General features: G+C 42.9%; 1 protein-coding gene and 1 non-coding gene across 3 annotated transcripts in view; one reads left to right on the forward strand and one right to left on the reverse strand.

Annotated features, from left to right (window-relative positions):
* The window catches only part of Pigu (phosphatidylinositol glycan anchor biosynthesis class U), a 92184-nt gene that overhangs the window by 53956 nt on the left and 16076 nt on the right, over positions 1-22152 (forward strand). For both annotated transcript variants that reach the window (XM_055602283.1, XM_055602284.1), the window contains exons 8-10: positions 11113-11267; positions 12899-13042; positions 15156-15280. In XM_055602283.1, coding sequence (XP_055458258.1) covers positions 11113-11267; positions 12899-13042; positions 15156-15280 — 424 coding nt within the window. The remainder of the gene's footprint in view (positions 1-11112; positions 11268-12898; positions 13043-15155; positions 15281-22152) is intronic.
* Positions 1954-2056, reverse strand: LOC129672822 (U6 spliceosomal RNA). The gene has a single exon (XR_008719570.1). It is a non-coding gene; the product is annotated as a U6 spliceosomal RNA (small nuclear RNA).

A 22152-nucleotide genomic window follows, 5' to 3' on the forward strand; every position in this document is an offset into this window, starting at 1 on the left:
GGGGGGGGGGAGAAAACCTGAACCCAAATAAGGTATTAATATTCAAACTAGGTATAAAATGAAACACAAAAATAAATAAACTAGTTGATAGATTTCAACTTTTTTAGATACTTGAAAATTTTTAGAATAGGAAAAAAGGGACTAGGAAATTGTTTTTAACATCTTGGTTGGGACAGTCTTTGTCTGGCTTTCTTCTGTTTCCTCAGTCACAAAACAGGATAGTAGGGCATCGAGATGGATCAGCCCATAAAGTGTTGCCACACAGGCCTGACAGCCTGAGTCAGATCCCCTGCGCCCTCAGTAGAAGAGACCTCACTTCCCAAAGTGGTCTGCTGACTTCCACACTCACACCAACACATGGGCATGCTGTGCTTATATGTCACGCACACGCGTATGCGTATACACAAATAATAATAATAATAATAATAATAATAATAATAATAATAATAATGTATTTATTATGTTTTTTTTGAGACATGGTTTCTCTGTGTAGCCTTGACTGTCCTGTATTGCTTTGTAGACCAGGCTGGCCTCGAACTCACAGAGCTCCACCTGTCTCTGCTTCCCTGAGTGCTAGGATTACAGGCCTATGCTATATACTAATATACAGGCCTATGCTGGCTATACTAATAATTTTTTAAATGGGGTAATAATACCTGTTGAAAGGGCTAATGCACATTGTGTATCTAGAACAGTCTAATGAGAGATCAGTAGATATAGTTACTTAATATTCACATGGCAGTGATGTGGTGATGGAAAGGACATAGTCATCAGCTGGTAAAAGAAGGAGTGAGGAGGGGAAAGGAACTGTGAAGTTAGATTGTACTTCCTGTTTTGGCATGGTAAACCCACCTACCTTCTGCTGGTAGAGTTTCTAGAGTCTGCAAAGTGGATAAGCTAGGGTCTCATCAGAACCAAAGGCAACGACTATTTTGTTCTCTCATGAGACACAGGATCAAGAGCAGGGATGCTGCAGCTGTCTCCCTGTGAGTCACTGATGAAAATGATAGTTTGAGCCCATCTGTTCCCTCCCCCAACTCTGCTCTTCCTGTGACCTTGGCTTGGAGCCTAGTTTCCACATTACAGTGTTATGATCTGATAGCAGGCAGACTAAAATGGAGAGCCCTGGTATGTCCAGCACCGGATTCCACGGTGAAAAACAAGATGCGAGCATATGACTGAGAACCTGAGCTTGTGCCTTTCATGGTGATGCATATTTGTAACTCCAGCAGTTAGGTGACTGAGGCAGGGGGATTGTCATGAGTTTGGGGCCAGCCTGATTACAGAAAGAGGTCCAGGCTATGGGGCTGGTGAGATGGCTCAGTGGTTAAGAACATTGGTTGCACTTCCAGAGGACCCAGGTTCAATTCCCAGCACCCACATGGCAGCTCACAACTGTCTGTAACTCTGTTCCAGTGGACCTGACTCCCTCACACAGACATAAATGTAGACCAAACACCAAATATACATACAAATAAAAATAAATAATTATTTAAAAAAAAAGGCAGAGGTCCAAGCTAGCATGGGCTGCATAGCAGAAAAACAAAGCAAACATAAAGAGGGGGCATGGCAGGGCAGATAAAAATCTTGAGGCTATGATTCTGGAGAGGGAGATTGGGGTGGGAGTTATACGGCTCCTGACACAGTCCAGGAAGTTTGTTCATCCTTTCTCCTTTCCTCCTTTTTGCTTGGAACTTTTTTTTTTTCCTTTGAGATTAAAGTCTTCTCCATGGAGGCTGGAGAGATGGCTCAATGGTTGCAAGCCCTGGTTCCTCTTTAGAGGACCCGGGTTCAGTTACCAGCATCCACATGGCAGCTTACCACTGTCTGTAACTTCAGTTTCAGGGGATTGGAGAAGACATGCATGCAGGCAAAAAAACCAATGCACAGAAAATAATAAGTAAATCGCTAAAAACATCTCCTACATGTTGTTTTTGGACTTCGAAGAATACTAAAAATATAGAATGCAGTATGAATTTTCGTGTCATCCTTGCATTGGGGTCATGCTAATCGTCTGTATCATTTCGGTTTTAATATATGTACTGCTGAAGCTGTATCATTTCGGTTTTAATATATGTACTGCTGAAGTGATTATTTTGCTTGGAATTCTTAAAGCCTTGGACCCCCATGAGTGATTTGAGACCCAGTTCTCTTTCAATGACAGTAACAGACACCAGGCTCTTTTGTAGGCACTGTTCAGGTTTTTTTCTTTAATACAATCTGACCTCTTGTCTTTGAATTGAAGAATTTAAGCCTGTGATTTCCATATTTTTCTGTGACTTAGGATAGGTCATTTTGTGATGTCTCACAAAGGAGTCAATCCCATCAGCATTTTCCCAACAATTTGCCTTTACATCTTTCCCAGAGCTTCTTCAGGAGGGGCCTTTATTTAGAGTTTTTACACCCTGCTCCATTTCCAGAAACAGAAACAGCTTTGTGTTGTGTGTTTTGCTTCCGGGATGTTCCAGGGATGAGGCTTCGGGCTGTTAGTTTTCTTCTTTTTATAAATAGGCAGTAGAGGGTGGGTCTTGAACACCCATTTATAATCTAATGTTCTGAGGAAGACTTGTACTCCTGATCCCTCTGCCTCATTAATCAGCTACTCCAGCCCTTTGTTATATTCCAGGCCAGTGAGAGAACCAGTCTCCAAAACAAAGAAAGGTGAGCAATACCTAAGGAACAACACCAAAGTTGTCTCCTGTACTCATGTGTGCCCAGTCACAGAGGCACACACATACACACAAGTAGTGGGAAGTGCAAATTTCAAATTAATTTAAAAGTGAAATATTTTTCATGTATATACGTGCACATATTTGTGTTTATGTGGGGGGGGGGTGAGTATGTATGCAGGTGCACATGCCCATGGATGTGTCTGTCTGTCCAAGCCAGAGGACGGTACTGGATGATCTCATTGGTCACTTCCCACGGCACATGTTAGGACAGGCTATCTCACTTGAAGCCGCAATTCCCCAGTTTGGCCGATCTACTGGAAGTTTGCTGCCAGTCTCCTTGTCTTCATGACGTGAGGGCTGGGATCATGGGCATGAACCAACATGTCTGGCTCTCCGGGTTCTTGTTTTAAGATTCCAAGAGTTTGAATATTGTTTGGTTCCAGATCCTTTTAAAGACTTGATTCTGGTAACTGGCTTTTCCCCTTTTCATATATTGAAGAAAATGGTTTCTGTGGAAGTATTTTAGAGCATTGGGGAGACAGAAATAAATTGAGTTAAAGTTCAGTGATGAAACACTAGCCTAACATGTACAAGGCTCTGCAGACTTAAATTTGGAGCCTTAGAACACATATAAATTCAGGGTGGGCACAGCGGACCACATGTCCCAGTACCTGGGACACAGGGGAAGAGAGTCTCTGGAACAAGCTGCCTAGCTAGATTGGCCAAGTTGAGCTTGGGCTGAGGTAAAGATCCTGCCTGAATGTCATATATAAGGTGGAGGGTGATAGAAGATTTTTAGTGTCACCTCTGGCTGCCCCAGGCACAGAGGTGATCCCCCTCCCCCAAGATGTAAGCATGCATACACATACCACACAAATATATTTAAAAAGTTGTCATTTTCAAAATTTACATTAAGAATTTCCATTGGAACTAGAAAAGATCATCCTGAGTGAGGTAACCCAGAAGCAGAAAGACACACATGGTATATACTTACTTATAAGTGGATATTAGACATATGATAAAGGATAAACGTACTAAAATCTACAGACCTAAAGAAACTAAACAACAAGGAGGACCCTAGAGAAATGCTTAATTCTCATTCAGAAGGATAAATAGGATAGACACTGGAAGTGGTAGAAAAGAAGGAACAGGATGGGAGCCTACCACAGATGTCCTCTAAAAGACTCCACCCAGCAGGGGATTGAAGCAGATGCAGAGACTCACAGCCAAAGTTTGGGCCAAGCACAGAGAGTCTGATGGAAGAGGAGGCAGGATAGAAGGACCCAGAGGAGACAAGAGCCCCACAAGGAGACCAACAAAGCCAAAAAAGTTGGACCCAGGGCTTAATGCAGAGACTGGTGCATCAACCAAAGACCTTGCATAGAGAGAACCTAGACCCCCTGCTCAGATGTAGCCCATAGACAGCTCAGTCACCATGTGGGTTTCCTAGTAAGGGGAGAAGAGACAGTCTCTGACATAAACTCAGTTGCCTGCTCCTTGAACACTTCTCCCTGGTGGGGTGACCTAGCCAGCTCACAGAGGAAGAGGTTCCAGGCAGTCCTGATGGGACCTGATAGGCTAAGGTCAGACCGTAGGGAAGGAGGACCTCCCCCTATCAGTGGACTAGGGGAGAGGGAAGTAGGGCGGGAATAGAAGGAGATGAGGGAGGGGAATACAGCTGAGATACAAAGTGAATAAATTGTAAATAATAATAAATAATAGTAATTTATATTTCTGGCTTCTTATATATGTGTATATATGTGTCTGTGTGCAAGTTCATGTGCACCATGTGAATTGTTCATCAGGCACTGTCTCATTGATTGTGTGTGTTTGTTTGTTTGTTTGTTTTGAGACAGGATCTGTCACTGGCTTAGAACTCACCAAATAGGCTAGGCTGATTAGCCAGTGAATCCATGAAATCCTCCTGTGTCCACCTCCCCAGTGCTGGGATTACAAGCATGTACACCACTCCCAGCATTGATCTGCCTAAGTTTTGGGAATCAAACTCAGGTCCTCATATTTGCAAGGCAAACCCTTTACTGATAGAAGGTAAAGCCTTTATGTGAAGCCTTATATTTATGTGACTCTATCACATGAAGCATACCCTCTTTACTCCACCATAGTCCCTGCTTCATCTCTGTCACACTGTTGCCTGTCTGCCCCTGTAGGTATTTGACACATGTTTTTGTTTGTGTATGCATGTGCTCACTAAAAAGTCTAGGAACAGTGATGACCCAGTGAACATCCTTACTGCCCATGTGATCTCGAGATGCCTGTAGGTGCTGTTTTAAAACATTGTTTTATTTTGGGGTTCCTAAAGCCTCTACCTCCCTCCCAACTCCCCCGCACTAGGTAGGAGAGAAAGAAAGTTAGAAGGGGAAGGGGATGTAGACCTTTTTTGGCTACTTCAGGCTGGTTAGGGTTGTCAGGTTCTTTGGGAAAAATACCAATCTCAGTTGTCAGGATATCTACAGGTCTCCCAGGATATCGAACCATCTGGCAAACGGCAGCAGTGAAACGAACAAGCAGCCTTCCTCCTCCTCTCTCTGTTTTCCCTAAGATCCTCTTGGGGCTCTTGTATTTATACCTTCCCAGAGTCCTCAGAATTCTACTATCTGCAGCTGGCAAAGACCACAGCCCTCTCTGAGTTGCACAATGCTGTTAGCAGCTGGCAAAGACCATGTGCCACATGAAGCAATTATCAGCTGTGGATAAACTAAGGCAATCCCATATCCCATACTTGGGATTAAAACAAAAACCTGCTATGTAACATGACTGAGTTTTTAAAGAAACCAAAAATTCCACTACTGATGCAATTTACCCATTAAAAGAAATTAGCTTCTTAGAGAAATGGTTGATTCCAGCACAGGGTGATCATAGAATGTTGTGATACCAGATAACAAGCCACCAGCAGCTATTGAAGTCACCCCAAAAGGACTCAAGATTCAACCTAAAGTGTCTCCCATTGACCACAGATGGATTTAGTAGGAGAAGAATTATTGGGGCTGGGGACTAAGGATAGAGCACAGTTGGTAGATTGCTTGGACTGTGTTCATTCCTAATGCTGCATAAACAATCAGGTATGATGGAGCATGTCTATAATCCCAGGACTGGGGAGGTGGAGGCAAGAGGACCTGAAGTTTCAGGTCATTCTTGGCTACATAGTGAGTTTAAGGCCAGCCTGGGTTACATGAGACCTTGTCTCAAAAATCAACAACAAAACAAGGGCCGTGAAGATGGCTCAGCTGGTAAAGGAGAAGCCAGATGATCTGAGTTGATACCTGGCCCCCATGCGGTAGGAGGGAACCAACTCCTGATAGTTGTCCTCTAACCACCTGCCCCTCACACATAAACAAACAAACAAACAAACAAACAAATAAATGAATATCCTTGAAACAATACAGTGAATGGCTCTTGAATGACATCCAAGGTTGCCCTCTGGCTTAACACACACACACAGCACCACCACCATTACCACCACCATTACCACCACCAGCAGCTGCAGCAAAGGAATTTCAGTGTGCAAGGCCTAGTGGTTCGTTTCTATAATCTCAACACTTGAGAGGCTAATTCAAGAGTATTGCTGTAATTTTGTGGCCAGCCAGATCAATAACAAGACCTCAGCCTAGTATAGTGGCACACAGCTATAATTTTAATACTTGGTGGGAGGATCATGAGTTCAAGGTCATCCTCAAGAGTTGGGTGCCAGCCTGGGCTACATGAGATCCTGTCTGAAAAGAAACAAGCAAAAATCAAAACTGTGTTTCAGGTGCTGAGAGATGGCTCAGTAGTTAAGGGAATGTACTGCTCTTGCAGAGTTCCCTGAATCCCACCACCCATATTGGTGGCTTACAGTCTGTATCTCCAGCTCCAGAGGGATTAAACTCCTCTGGCTTCTGTGGGTACCTCCACTTGCATATGAACACCCCCACATCGACATACATAGTGCACATAATTAAAAAGAAAATAAATTTTCTAAAAAGAAAAGCTATTCAAAAACAATGAAAAAAAAAATGCTGAGACAGAAGTATTGACACAACTTTGAAGCCAGCCTGGACTACACAGAAAAGCCATCCTGGGCTACATAGAGAAGGCAGCTATGGATACAGAGTGAGCCTAAAAAAGAAAATAATTTCACTTATGCTGTGCTATGTAACAGGAGCAGTCCTGAAAGATTAAATGCAACTTCAGTTTTTATAAATAGACTCAGTAAATATTCTTCCTCGCTTTATCATTTTATGGCTGTGCTCCCCACGGAACTTATCTTAAAAATAAAATTGTACCTGGAATTTGATTCACAATTTATAAATACAAGTTTGGTAAGGAAAAAACATTTGCCATTCAAAGGTCAACAGTAACACATTGAATTAAATAAGTCACTAAGAATAAGGTCCAAACAGAAACTTAGTTGTTGCTTATTTTCTGCCTCCTACCTCCACCTTCCAGGAGGGAGGATTGTGGGCATTTACTCCTATATCTACCTTATGAAACATCATTCTTTTTCAAAGATCATTTAATTTAATTTAATTTTTTTTTTTGTTAAGATTTACTTTTATTTTCTGTGTATGGGTGTTTTGCCTCCTTATGTATCTGTGCACCACATGCCTGCTGTGTTCATGAAGACCAGAAAAGGGTATCAGATTCCTGGAACTGGAGTTATAGACATTTAGGAGTCACCATGTGAGTGCTGGGACTTGAATCCAGGTCTCCTGGAAGATCAGCCAGTGCTTGTAACCACTGAACCATTTCTTCAGCCCCAATAGAACTTTTTGTGATGATGGGAATGTTCTGTACCCACCTGGTCAATTCAACAACCACACGCACACAAAATATATCAGTCAAAGAATATACAGTAATCAAAATAGAGCAGTCACAAAACACCATAATTACAAGTCACATTTGTCTGTTGAACGCTTGCTTGCAAAGTGCTAGGGAGGCCGAGCAGTGGTGTTGTATGCCTTTAGCACTTGGGGGCAGAGACAGGCAGATTTCTAAGTTTGAGGCCAGCCTGGTCTACAGCACAACTTGTATGTCAGCCAGGGATACACAGAGAACTCTGTCCCAAACTCTACCTTCCCCCACCCCACCCCTCAAAAAACAAAAACCCCAGAAGTGCTAGAGAGACTAAAGAACTGAATTTCACTAATTTAGATAATGACAGGTGGCTTAGTGACAGCACATTTAAGGGAAAAAATATGAGCATAAGAAGAATAGAGCTGTATAGCTAGATGTAAGCTTAGAGAAGAACCCTGGGGTGGAACAGGTTCTTTCCTACTTTACTTTTAGTTTATTTTTGTTTATTCTGTATACAGTGTTCTGTCAGCATGTACGCCTGCACACCAGATGAGGGCACCAAATCTCATTATAGATGGTTGTGAGCCACTATGTGGTTGCTGGGAATTGAACTGAGCACCTGGGAATTGAAGAGCGGACAGTGCTCTTAACCTCTGAGCCATCTCTCCAGCTCCTTTTGTTTGTTTTTGTGACAGTTTTGAACTCTTACGCAGATAACAGAATACATATGATATGACAGTGGAAGGGAGAATTATCTGGGGGAAGTAGTTGGACAGGGAACACAGGAAAGGGCAGTGGGGAAGAGATGTAAATTAGAACAAAGAACAGTGACATATGTGAAAATGCCGTAATGGAAGATGGAGATGATGGCGCACACCTGTAATCCTAGCCCTTGGGAGAGAGGCAGGTTTGGTTCCCAGCATCCATATGGTGGCTAACAGCCATCCATAATTACAGTTCTAGAGGGTCTAACAACTTGCCAAGCACCAGGCATGCACATGGTATGCATACATGCAGGCAGAACACTGTGCACATAAAATAATCTTTTATAAAAAGGGAATAAACAATAAAAGTAAAAAAAAAAAAACAATAAAAGGGAACTACAATAATGATACCTATTCTGGATTTTAAAAGTAATTATAGTTTTGCGATCTGTAAATAGTTTTACTTTTTATCTTATTTTATTTTTTGAGACAGGGTCTCACTCTAGCCTATGCTGACCTGGAACTCTCTAGCCCAGTCGGGCTTTGAACACTCAACAATCCCCTGTCTCAGCCTTCCAGGTATTGGTATGAATGGGTATGAGCCACACCATGCTCAGTTCTATGCCAGAACTTGAGACAGGGGAAGTATAACTCTTTTTTTTTGTGTTAAGCTTCTTCCAAGCAGTCTGATTGTGAAATTCAGTGGTGCTTTTGCATACATTCCTTCTTATTTAGGTGTGCTCTTATACGTGCAGATATAGTACCCTTACCACAGATTCCGTGATGTCCTTATGTGCATTTGTGACACAGAGCACATGTAGAGGTCTGAGGACAGTTTTCTCCTCCCACGTGGGTCTTGGTGGTCAAACTTCAGTTGTCAGGCTTGGGCTCCCTGTGTTCTTCTTGGAGTTAGTGCCTTTAGAAAGATAATTTGAGATTATACAAGCCTAATTCCCTTTAGGATTTTACCCCCTAATATTTTACTTATTTTTTGAGACAGGGTCTCACTGCGTGACCCAGGCTGGTCTTGAACTCTTGGAATCCTCTTACCTCAACCTCAGTAGCACCGAGACTACAGGCATGAGCCACTGGACATACCTTCTTTGTCCTTTGATTTATAGCTTCTCTTTCATGTGAAAGGCAGAGAAATATTAATTTAACATCCCCCATCAGTCATTTTTAAACAGCGGCTCAAAGTGAAAACAAACAAACAAACAACAACTTTTTTTTTTTTTTTTTTTACCATTTTGTTTTATATCTGCTATTTATGGGGAGAATGGGGACAAGGTCTCAACATGTAACTCTGGCTGGCTTGAAACCCAATCTGTAAACCATCCTGGCTTAAATTCACAGGGATCTCCTGAGTGTTGGGATTAAGGGAATGTGCCACCGTATCAGACTAATATTTGGTTTGAACATATTTATTGAACACTGTAGGTAGAACTAGTGAGATGGCTTGCTGGGTAAGGGCACCTGCTGCCAGGCTCAACAAAAGTTCTCTGGGACCCACGTAGTGAAAAACCAGAGACAACTCCAATAAATTGTCCTCTGACTTCCACAGACACACCAGGGCACATGAAAGCCCCACCACACACATTAAAGAAATAGAATTCATTTTGTTTTGTTTTGGTTTTCGAGACAGGGTTTCTCTGTGTATAGGTTTGGCTGTCCTGTAACTCGCTCTGTAGACCAGGCTGGCCTCATAGAGATCTGCCTACCGCTGCCTCCCAGGTAAGTGCTGGGATTAAAGGCCTGTAATACCACTGCCCAGTTTAGAATGTAATTTATAATGTACTGTTTTTTTTTTTTTTTCTTTCTACTTTGTGAAGCTATTAGGACTTCAGTGTATATCCTTTTTATTTGTTTATTTTATTTTTTGGTTTGTTTGTTTGTTTTTGAGACAGGGTTTCTCTGTATAGTCCTGGCTGTCCTGGAACTTGCTCTGTAGACCAGGCTGGCTTTGAACTCAGAGATCTGCCTGCCTCTGCCTCCCGAGTGCTGGGATTAAAGGTGTGTGCCACCACCTCCCGATTTCTTTTTATTTTTTGAAAAATTACATTTAAAATTTTATTTTTTTGTGTGTGTGATGGCACATACATGCTACAGTACATGTGAAGTGGTCAGAAGAAAACTTTCAGGACTTGATTCTCTCTTCCACCTTGTAGATCTTCAATTTAGTCCAGGCTTGGTGGGAAATACTCTTAGTTATCAAGTCATCTTGCCAGTCAGTGTATATCCTTCTATAAGGATATAAACTTTTATGCTTAAATTCCGACATATATATATAAGTAACAGATAATCATGTTAGATGTAATCTCAAGAAAGCATAAATGTTTTCATTTTCTATTGATCCCATGGCGATTTCTGCTCTAGCCTGACATTTGAGATTTAGCTATGTTGCCGTATACAAGTGCAGTTTATATGTCACGTGCCGTTGTCCCCTTGCTCTGAAGTTCACGCTTTCCTCCTGGTGCAGAGTGTCTTCTCATGGGTATTTTGTGTACAAGTCTTCAGGACAAACACTGGAGTAGTTTTAGTAGCTCTCCGGCAGAGGATGCTTTTTTTTGCTTTTTCAAGACAGGGCTTCTTTGTGTCGCCCAGCTGTCCTGGAAGAGGATACATTATTAATACTTTTTTCAAAATGCTTTGTGGTTTAAGAAAAGAATCATCATTAGGCGGTATCAGCACATGCCTTTAATCCCGGCACTCAGGAGACAGAGGCAGGCAAGTCTCTGAGTTCAAGGCCAGCCTGGTCTGCAGAGTAAGTTCCAAAATGGCCTGGTCTATACAGAGCAACCCTGTCTCAAAAAAAACAAAAAAGAAAAGAAACAGCAAAATTGTGTGCCATGGCTTGATTTTATAGGAGGGATCTTTATGAATAAGCTGATAGCTGTTTTTTGTCCTTGGTATCCCTAAATGTCCTGTTCCGGCCTTTCTCCTAGCGGCAGTACATCCCTGTGAAAGTGAAGAGCAAAGCCTTCTGGATCTTCTCTTGGGAGTATGCCATGATGTACGCAGGAAGCCTAGGGGTAATAGTCTGCCTCTCCTTCTTCCTTCTCAGCTCCTGGGACTTCATCCCTGCAGTCTACGGTTTCATGTAAGTATAGACTTCACTCAAAATTTCTGGAAGCTAATTTGGTTTTCAAGCTCATGGTGGAATTGGGGGAGAAAACTATGCAGGCAGCTTTACAGCAGGGATCCTCATAATTTAGGATGTCTGAGAGCTTCTGATGCCCAGACTGCAGTCCTGCCCCTGGGGCATCTGATTATGCAGGTGTGAGGTAGCCCAGGAGGTAGCAGATAAGGATGTCACATTGGGAATGGACTCAGGAGTGGGAGAACTCTTGTCTGCAGCCCTGGACTGTTTCCCTGTGGTCAGTTCTGAGCGTAATAGCTTAGTCACTTTGAGTTCTTTGTGTTTTGCCTTGGATAGGCATCTATGATGCCTGGTGAATAGATTTTCCTGGCTTTCTTTCCAGTGTGCCAAAAATTCTGTTCTATTTCTCGTTATTCAAAAAAGGAAATGTCATTGTCAGAAGACACAGACTTAATCTAGGCAAGCATGATGGCATGCACCTGTAATCCTAGGAGTTGGGAAGTGGAGCAGGAGGATCAGGATTGAACGTAATCTTTGGCTATATATTAAGTTCAATTGCAGCCTGGGCTGTATTACATGGACCTTGTTTCAAAACACCACGTACATGCACGCACTTGTGTGTGCGCGCACACAGACACACAGAAACAGAGCTCAGGATGTAGTCTAGTAGCAAGAGTGCCTTTCTAGCATTCTAGAAGTCCTGAGTTCCATTCTCAGCACTAGGAAAAACAAGCAAATAACAACAAAATTGCAAATATTTGCGTGTGTGTGTGTGTGTGTGTGTGTGTGAATATACTTAGGTAGCATGAATGTTTAGAAGAGCCAGTATAGCAGCCTATTCTTGTATGATTTAACTAGAAAAAAGTCTTCCAGATAAACTCAAAATTTTTAAATGAGTTTTGTAGCCCTAGGGATTTTCACACAACATGCTGATGGGTCCTGAAGCCCTCGGAAAACTTGGTTGCAGGTTCAGGCATGCTATTTTCTGGCTCCTGCTATGGGGCTATGGAACAAGAGTTGGGAGGAACAGCAGGTTCAGAGAGCTTGTTCCTCTGGGCAGGTCTTTCAAATGCCCAAAACAGATTTTGTGTACTTAAGTCCATTTCCTCTTACTGTACTGGGTAGCTCCTGATTGTAAACTGGCCTAATGTGGAAAAGATTTCACATTCTCTTGATTTCTAGGAAGGATCCCTTTTTAATTTTAGATTCCTTTAGCGTAGCTGGTTTTTGTTTGTTTTTGGTTTTGTTTTATTTTTTTCCCCTCATGTAGCCCATTCTGACCTTGAACTCAGTATTCAGCCAAGAATGATTTTAAACTTCTGATCTCCTGCTTTTACATTTGTGCTTAATGTAGTCCTGGGGATTGAACCCAAGGACTTGTGCATGCTAGGCAAGCACTCTATCAATTGAGCTATATCCCCAGTCCTTAACTAGTATGTATTATAGCTTCTATTGTTTGCATCTTCAGCCCTGTCTTTTGTAAATTATCTGTTGTCTAGATATCTAGCGAGTTCTTTACACCTTTAGAGGAATGATAGCACCCTTGGTCACCCAGTAGTGAGCTAAAAGCAGGGCAAAGCCAACCATTTGTAACTCTGCTCTTTTCTCCCCCTGTGTTTTCTTAATTGCAGACTTTCTGTTCCAGATCTCACTCCAAACATCGGTCTTTTCTGGTACTTCTTTGCAGAGATGTTTGAGCACTTCAGCCTCTTTTTTGTCTGCGTGTTTCAGATCAACGTCTTCTTCTACACAATCCCTTTAGCCATCAAGTTAAAGTAAGTATGATGATCCACTGCTTATTTGTCCCCCTCCTCTGTGTGGCCTGACTGTGCCTGGCAGCACTGGCTTTTTTGATCAGCTCAGCAGTTTTGAGTCACACACAAGTACAGGTTGCGAGGAGGATGCCTTTGGAGCCCTGGGGACCCCTGTTCTCACCTGGAGGTGCTTGGGCCACCTTTTGGGCAAGACCAGAAGTTACACTGAGGATGTCTTTGGAGAAAGTGTGTCTGGTTTGATGTTCTTGATCAGCAGCACAATTATGATTTATCCCAAGGGACTCTAGTTGGCATGTTTGGGAGGCTAGGCATTTTTATTTGATGTGCATTGGTGTTTTGCCTGGATGTATGTCTGTGTGAGGGTGTCAAATTTCATGGAACTGGAGTTAGACAGTTGTGAGACATCATGTGGTTGCTGGGAATTGAACCTGGGACTCCTAGAAGAACAGCCAGTGCTCTTAACCGATGAGTTATCTCTCCAGCCCCTGCACAGCACTTTTTTAATCTGGTCAGTTTCCCTCAGATGTGGCTTTCTGTGTAGTTAGTTCCCCTCTATAATGTAAGAGCTACCATGTACTTGCCAGCTCTGTGAAATGGGTAGATAGCAAACTCAGCCACTCGGATGCCAGTATTATCTTCCTGCCATCATTCCACTTTATAGTTGAACAAATGTTGCTCAGGGAGAGAGGACAGTTCTCCTAGAATCACACAGCTGGCAAGCAGTGGAGTGGGATTCAGGCAGAGCTTGTCTGACTCCACAATCTGCTCTCATCTCCTTGGGCCACACCGAGCTCCTAAGGAGAGCACTTGTGGTGGACCAAAGGTGCCCCCATCACCTGGCTTCAGAGGACCTGACAAAGTCCTTCACAAGCCAGCATCTAGCGCCAATGCTTGTGTCAGGGCTATTGAGAGGGCTGTATTACTGGCTTCTTCCTACTAGCTTCCCTTTAGCTCTTGGTCTGTTCTCAGAGGCGACTGTAGGATGAGCTGTGTCCCCCATCCTCTCCTGACTTCGGCTGTGAGACTGGAAACACCAAGGAGGGGAGCATGATGTGTTAGGAGCTCTGCACACAGACAGCTCCATCACTTCTCTGAACTTCAGCTTCCTTATCTAGGAAGGACAAGGGACAGGAATCTCTGCTTGGAGGGCTGGTTGTGGTGCTGTGAGGATTGTCTGAGATGATGCAGGAGAAACTCTGCACAGAACTCAGCATGGAAAAAAGGCTCAGAAGATTGTAGCCATGGCAGTTTATTAATTTAAAATCAGTTTCAGCCGTTACTAGTTGAAAGTCCCCAAAATTCACTTCTGAGACAGGCATGTTAGCTGCCTATAATCCCAGTATCTAGGAAGTAGAGGCAAGAGGATCAGGCTAGTCTCAACTACATAGTGAGTTGGAGGCTAGTCTGTGCTACGTGAGACATTATCAGAAAACAGAGAGAGAGAGAGAATGAATTCTGGTGCCTGAAGAACTGAAAATGCTGCATATAAAGGTCTACATATTTCTCTTACTATATTGCCACTAAGCAAGCCATCAGCCAGCAGGCAGTTCCTGACAAGGGACTTTACTGAGAGAGGCTGCCTGATATCTCTAGCAAAGCAGTCATTTATTTAGGCTAAGGGATGCTAATGCTCCCCCCCCCCCCCAAGGGTTTCTTTGTGTAGCTGTGACTGTCCTGGAATTCCCTCTGGCTGCCTCTGCCTCCTGTGTGTTGGCATTAAAGGTTTTCACCACCACCATCCATCTAAGGAATGCTAACTTAATTTGCTTTTTTGCTTTGGATCCTGTGGGGCAGGCCCAAAGCTAGTATAGATGGGAGGTATCTATTGATGGGCAGTGTCTCTATAAACCAGCTTACTGGTGTTTGTCTGGTCTTCCTTGCCACATCTGGGCAGTTTTTTTTTTTTTTTTATCTCTGCTTTTTTTTTTTTTTTTTTTTTTTTTGTTCCACTACAGTGGCCTGGCCCATTCATGCCTTGTGAGTAGTAAGGCAGCCTTTGCCTGAAGTACCTCTGGGAGCATTTTTGGTTTATGTGGTGGGATCGGGAGTCTCTATAGAGTGGGCCTGGTCCCTGCCTAACCTCTCTGACGGTTTGTCTTTCCTGCTGCTCCAGGGAGCACCCCATCTTCTTCATGTTCATTCAGATTGCTGTCATCTCTATCTTCAAGTCCTATCCAACTGTGGGGGATGTGGCCCTCTACATGGCTTTCTTCCCTGTGTGGAACCATCTCTACAGATGTGAGTATTCTGACTCTCTTCACTGGGGATAGATTCAAGTCCATCTAACTCCTAGGTGAGACAGCTGGGAGAAGGGAATTGACACGCATTTACCAGGCACCTGTTGTGCTGGCAGCGCTGAGATAGAGAAAGCAACCTGAAGCACGCATGTGCCTGTGTGTGCCTCGTGGTTGCTGTAAGCAGTGATGGAAATACAGATAACCTGCCATTAATAGAGTACTTGGCTTTGTACCTGACCATTGTTGCTCATTTTGTCTGTGCATCAGCCTTTGAGGTAAGAATCTCCTTTATGTAGATGAGAAAACTGAGGTACAGAAAGCTAGAGCCACTTGTTCAAGGTCACATGTTTGCTAAATAGCAAGACTTGATTGCAGCCTACCTCTGTGGGCTTTTCCCAGTGCGGTCCAGCCTCGATTTTCGTAATGACGACCGTGTCCAATTTGTATTCCAGTAGAGTAGTTACTAATGTTATACAAAGACTAAATTTTTTCCTTCTTCTCCCCCCTACTCCCAGTTTTTTTTTTTTTTTTTTTTTTTTTTTTAACAGGGTCTCACATTGCCCAAACTGGCCTTAAGCTCTCTTTGTAGTTGAAGATGACCTCGAACTCCCGATCCTCCTGCCTCTTCTCAAATCTGGGAATTCAGGTGTGTACTACCATGCACAGATTTTTTTCCATTGGGTTGTTTGTTTGTTTGTTTGTTTGTTTGTTTGTTTGAAACAGAGCTTAGATTGTAGCCACCGCCAGCCTGAAACTCGCTGTGTAGCCTATCATTAGAAGCAGTCATCCTGTCTTAGGTTCCCGAATACTGAGAGTACAGAGATGAGCCATGGTGCCAGCAGAAACTGAAATCTTCATTTAAATTCAAATGCAGGAAGCCACATATGGCCAGTCTTTCTATTGGACAATGGCCAAGCTTCCTATTGAACGAGTGCAACTCTAGCCTCAGGATGTGAACATTAGACTTCCTGCTTCCTACAAAGACCCCTCTCAATTCTACCCATCTCTCTGGAGGCTCCCTTAGAGCAGATATCCTCTGCCTCTGTGTTTCCAGTACCCAACATGGATCCTTACACAAAAGAATCAGCAAATGTATGTAGACAGGCTTTTGAAGCCTTCCTTTGAAGGAAATAGGCCTAGTTACCCTCCTGGTTCTCTTCTTCCAATGGGAGGGAAACTGACACACAGCCAACTGTCAGAAATGAACTCCAAGTGCAAGCTTCCGAGGAAGTTAGTTGTTGTTTTGGGGTTGTCTGGGTGTCAACCAGGAAGTGAAACTGAGCAGCTGTGTGTAGGAAACCGACCTGTAAGTGCAGGCCCCAGAGGGAAGGGAAACAGCTAAGTGGGCAGGCCAAGCCCAGGACAGGTGTGACTCCTGGGCCTGGAGGAGTGATGACCAATCTGAGGTGACTGAGAGGAGTTAGCATCTTCTGCTTGTGACATCCTCATTTCACAGACAAGAATCACCCAGTGGTGAATCATGAGGCAATCAGAGTGTATGGACAGGCCTCAGTGCGTGGGAGGGTAGGGCTTCAGGCGCTGGTCTTTCCCTCTCTGAAGCAGGTTGTTTTCCTTTGCTGTCTGTCCTGCACAGAGTATTGCCCTTTCTCAGAGGCGTTCTGTAGCAATCTCACATTGCTGACCTGAGTTTGTGGACAGACTGGCTACAGTTTGATTCTACAGCTTGCCTTTCCCAGGCAGCTGTTGTGGGAGCCTTTCGTCTCCATCTGTAAGATGAAGAGAGTAAGTGGAGCATCCTGGCATGGATCTGTAACCCCAACACTTTCAAAGGCTGAGGCAGGAGGATAGCAAATTTGAGCTTAGTCATGGCAGTCACACAGAGGGAGACCTGTCTCAAAAGTAAATGTATTTTTCACGGATATTTTTTAAGTTGGAGAAAGAAAATATATTAATAGTGCTACAGTTATCACCAGTAATAATTAACCAGGAGCATCCCCTGCATATTTCCACTATCAAAGCTTCAAGCTAAGCAGTCAGAACCATTGAAATACATATAGATATATATTTAATATAAATTCTTAAATCTACATTTATATTATGTTTACAACTATAATCAATATAATAATACTTATTATTTAAATGTATTATAATTAATATATAATAATATAATATATAATACATATATATATACACACACACATATATGTGTATTATATATATATAAGTGAAACAATCTGTGAGTTCAAAGTCAGCCTGGTCTACAGAGCTAGTTTCAGGACAGCTAGGGATACACAAAGAAATCCTGTCTTGAAAAACAAAACAAAAACTAAAACAAAACTCTTGAAATAAATTATTTTATGCCCACAGCCACAGGAACGATGAAGCAGAGAAGGAGAGGTTAGTTTCCAGAAACCTGGATGATCTAATAGGCTCTATTCAGTAGAGGCTGTTACTGACTGGTTGGCAAGGAGTTTATAGAGACAGCTTATCTGAAGTTCATGAAGGAGTAGTAGCTGACACACTTTGCACTGTAGAGGGACTACTAATGTTTGGGACTTGACATCTGTGAGTTATTATACTAACAAAATGTCTTTAGCCTTGGCCTTGGGCCTCTGAGTAGATGTTTGTGAAGTCTTTTGTCCTAGGTGAATATAATTAATATCGTAGGATATCCCATTGAAACACTAGCTGCTAGTATTAAGTTCCCACCTCGCCTGTTTTCTTGTATGGGCCAGTGGGGAAGAAAAGAATAGGCCCTGTCCTGGATGCACCTTTAATCTGGGCACTTAGGAGGTTGAGGCAGGTGTATCTTTGAGTTCGAAGCCAGCCTGATCTACAGAACAAGTTCCAGGATATCCAGGACTACACTGAGAAACCCTGACTCGAACAACAGAAACAAATAAATGAATCACAGCCATTGGTCTCTGCAGCCTTGGGTCAGGATGAGTCAGACAGATGCATACTTGTGGTGTTAGAGAACAGCCTGCTGGCAGAGTTGGTGCCAGCCTGCAGTGGTCCAGCTGCAGAGCCAGCTACCACAGGGCTGGAGTTGAACATGTCCTATATGTTTTTGTTTTTTAACCATTGTGTAAAGGTAAACAAATGTTGATTAAAATTCAAATAAATTACAAGCATTATGCTCTAACTTCCTTTATGTATCTAGCATGTAATTTAAGAGAAGAAATATGTCTTTGGCCTTTGAAGCCCCCTAATTCCCTCTGTGACCCTCCTGATGAGACCAGATATGTTAGGTGACATTTTATTTTGAATGCCTGAGGCTCGAGAGGGAAAGGTCCTTGTCAGAAGTTCCTGTTCTTCAGAGTGGTGCCACAGAGTGGATAAGCCACCCAGTGACTGTCTGGGGAACTTGACTCCATCTGACCTAGCAGGTCTGATGAAGCGTGTAGGCCCTGGTCGTCTCTGATACCTCCTGGTGCCTGGAACAAGCTGTCCTGTGCCCCAGGTCCTCAGTTCCATCTGCTCTGGCATAGAGCTTTAATCTGCCAGCCTTCCAGCCAGCAAGAGTGAGTAGCAGTTCCCTGTTCCTGCAAAGGTCACCACTGGCCTGAATCCAGCTGGATGCTGGTGAAGGTCTTCCAAGCACATCAAAATGTCTCTTTGCAGCCAGAGGCTGCACTCATGACCTCTTTCACTTTTGAATGCAAGTCTTTTTCCTGTCACCCCATCTGAAGCCTCTGTCTCTGGCCAGGGTTGCAGAACCAGGAACCACTTGGGCTACCAGGCCCTACAACTCATATTCTAGAAAGAGTATATGCTCTTTTCAGCCGTGGGATTTATAGAAGATGAGAAAGAACCACTGAGAAATGAAATCTAGCATCAGAGTAGATTTGTTCAGATTTGTTCTCTTTCTTCATAACATCAATCTAATAATGCTCATTGTAAACATCGCTTTTCCTGGGCTTCTCCCTAGCTACAGGAAGAGACACAGACTTCCCAGGGAGGTCTCAGGGCTTTGGCCTGTCAGTGTTGACCATTGAGAGTCATGGAAAATTTAGATCAGAAAAGGAAACTTTTCAGGCCTCCAGGCTAGTGTTCAAATTTCAGGATTTCCTACACCACTAACATTTGAAAAACAGCAGATGGTAAAGTTACCAGCTTTTTATTTTGCTGGCTGATGAAATAATCAGCTACCAATATTTTCCTCCATTTAAAAATGCTTTTGTTGTTGTTTTGAGACAGTGTCTGTGTAGCTCTGGCTGTTGTACAACTCATTGTATAGACTAGGCTTGCCTCAAACTCTCAGAGATCTACCTGTCTCTGCCTCTTGAGTGCTGGAAATAAAGGGGTGTACCACCACACCCATCTAAAACGACTTTTTAAACAATAATAACAAATGAAGGGTACTTACCCTTTTTATAAAGACTGGACTATAGCTGGGCATGATGGTATATATTTGGAAGGTGGAGGCAAGAGTATCAGGAGTTCAAGGTTATCCTATCCTAGGCTACATATCAAGTTGAAGGCCAGCCTGGGCTATATGGGTCCCTGTTTCAATAAGCAAACAAAATTAGTGAACTATGTGTTGGTAACACTTAGCTTTAAAAATGACTTCAAGCCACTTAGTCCTATTAGGCCACATGTTAGTGACTGTCAAGAGTTCAGTCACTCAGAAAACTTACAGAACCTCTGTGTGTGCCACACCCTAGGTACTCTGAGTTCATCTTGGTAAGGTTCCCTGTTTTTTTGTAGCTAGAGCAGAGAATTGTCTGTCATCCAGTCCCCTGCTAGTGGATGAGTCCAGCACAGTGTCTCTACCCAGTGGTTATAGAACTAAGACAAGTGACCTGGGATTGTCTCAGTTTTGCAAATCTCAAAAAGTTTGGTTTAGAAAATAAATTTTTCTGGGCATGATGGCACACACAGTGAATTCCAGCACTATAGGGGAAGAGGCAGGTAGATCTCTTTTTCAGCTTTAGCCAGAATAAAGCTTGAATGGTCTGTAGCCCAAGTAGTTCCTTGTTCAGTGACCCCAGCCAGAAACAGGCTATCCAGGGCTACATAGTGATACCTTATCTTAGGGGAAAGAAAAAGGAAAGAAAGAAAAAGAAAATGGATTTCTTTTGAGTCTGGGTCAGAGAAGAGGGAGGAACAACACTTCATTAAGGGCCTGCCAGGGACCACGCCCAGTGGAAATAATTTTTTATGTTGTTTGAATTACTTAATTTAAAGTAATATTTATTCACATTTAAAATATAAGAAAGTATAAATAGAAATAACAGTGAATCTACTGTCAGATGATGCCTATTAAATTAAAACAAAGTGAGTACCCTGTGGTAGGCAGAATAATTCCCTTTCTCATCGCTCTCAACAATGTCCACATCATAATTTCCAGAACCTTGTATGGCAAAAAGGGACTTTACATTAGTGGTTGTAAAATGAGCTTATCCTGGGTTATCTAGGAAAGCACAGTACAATCATAAGGATTTCTCAGAGAAGAAAGTTGGAGGTTGGAGAGTATGAAGACCAATTATGCCTCCTAATCAGCTTTGCTGTGAACCTAACACTACTCTAACATATAAAATATACTAAACAAAGAACAGGGAAAAGCAAGGCAGTGGACAAGGGAGGCCAAAGAGGTGAGCATGGCAAACTCTGAGAAGGCTTGGGTCCTTTGGTGCTGTTTTGGAAGCTGTAATGGGTGTTATAAGCTGAGGAGTGCAGGCCCAATAAGCTGGAAAGGGTAAGCAAGTAGATTCTTCCGCAGAGAATCCAGAAGGCCTTGAATGTGGCCCAGAAGACCCATTTTGGACTCCTGATCCCCAGTGTGTAATGGTAAATTGTATTTTTTATTTTGTTTTGTTTGAGACAGGGTTTCTCTGTGTAGCCATGGCTGTCCTGGACTCATTTTGTAGATCAGGTTGCCATCAAACTCACAGAGATCTACCTGCCTCTGCCTCCCTCCGTAGTGGGATTACAGGCGTACACCACTGTGCCAGGCTGTAAGTTGTATTTTTAAAATATGGGGGCTGATATGGGGGCTGGAGAGATAGCTAAGATGTTGAGAGCACTGGCTGTTCTTCCAGAAGTCCTGAGCTCAATTCCCAGCAACCACATGGTGGCTCACAACCATCTATAATGAGATTTGGTGCCCTCTTCTGATGTGTAGGCACATAAGCAGGCAGAACACTGTATACCTAATAAGTAAATAAATCTTCAAAAGTGCTAATATGGGAATTGGCTGTAGCAGCAATGGAAAACTCATACAGTAATAAACATGCCCAGGTTTATTTTACATACCCCTTTGCTGTTGATGATTTGTAATTTGAGAGTTTCTTATGTAGCCATTCTCCTCAACTTTCCTCCCAGGTTCTGGGAGACCAGATATTTGCCACCCTATCTGACTATTACATGTCTCATTTAATTCACTTAGCAGACATTTTAACCCCATTTTAAAGTTGAAGTAGCTAAAATTTAGAGAAACTAATAACAGATGAATTTTGCAGTTGTTTTGTTTTGAGATAGCATCTGTGTAACCCATGCTTCCCTGGATTTATAACCAAAGCTGGCCTCAAACAACTCATTGCCACTTCCATTCCCTGTGTAATGGATTTAGAGGCATGGGCCATTACACTGTGCTGGACAGAATAGGATTTTTAACCCATGTCTCCCTTAAAGCCAACTCTTTGTGTGGCCACCGTCTGTGCTCTAATCTAAACTGGAGGCTGCCTTTCCAGGTCCTTGCTAGAGGGCCTCAGTATTCCTCTGGGGCAGGGAGTAATGTAAGAAAGAAGGGCATCAAGAAGAGATTTGCAGTCTGGAGGAATGGCCCAGTGCTTAAGAGTACTTGTTCTTGCAGAGGATCCAGGTTCAATTTCCAGACCCTCATGGTGGATCACAACTGTCCATAACCCCAGTTTCAGATAATCTGACACTGTCTTTTGACCTCCGTGG

Source organism: Psammomys obesus, unplaced genomic scaffold (genome assembly GCF_907164565.1).
Source record: "Psammomys obesus unplaced genomic scaffold, mPsaObe1.curated_primary_1811, whole genome shotgun sequence".
In the NCBI taxonomy this organism is placed as follows: Eukaryota; Metazoa; Chordata; class Mammalia; order Rodentia; family Muridae; genus Psammomys; species Psammomys obesus.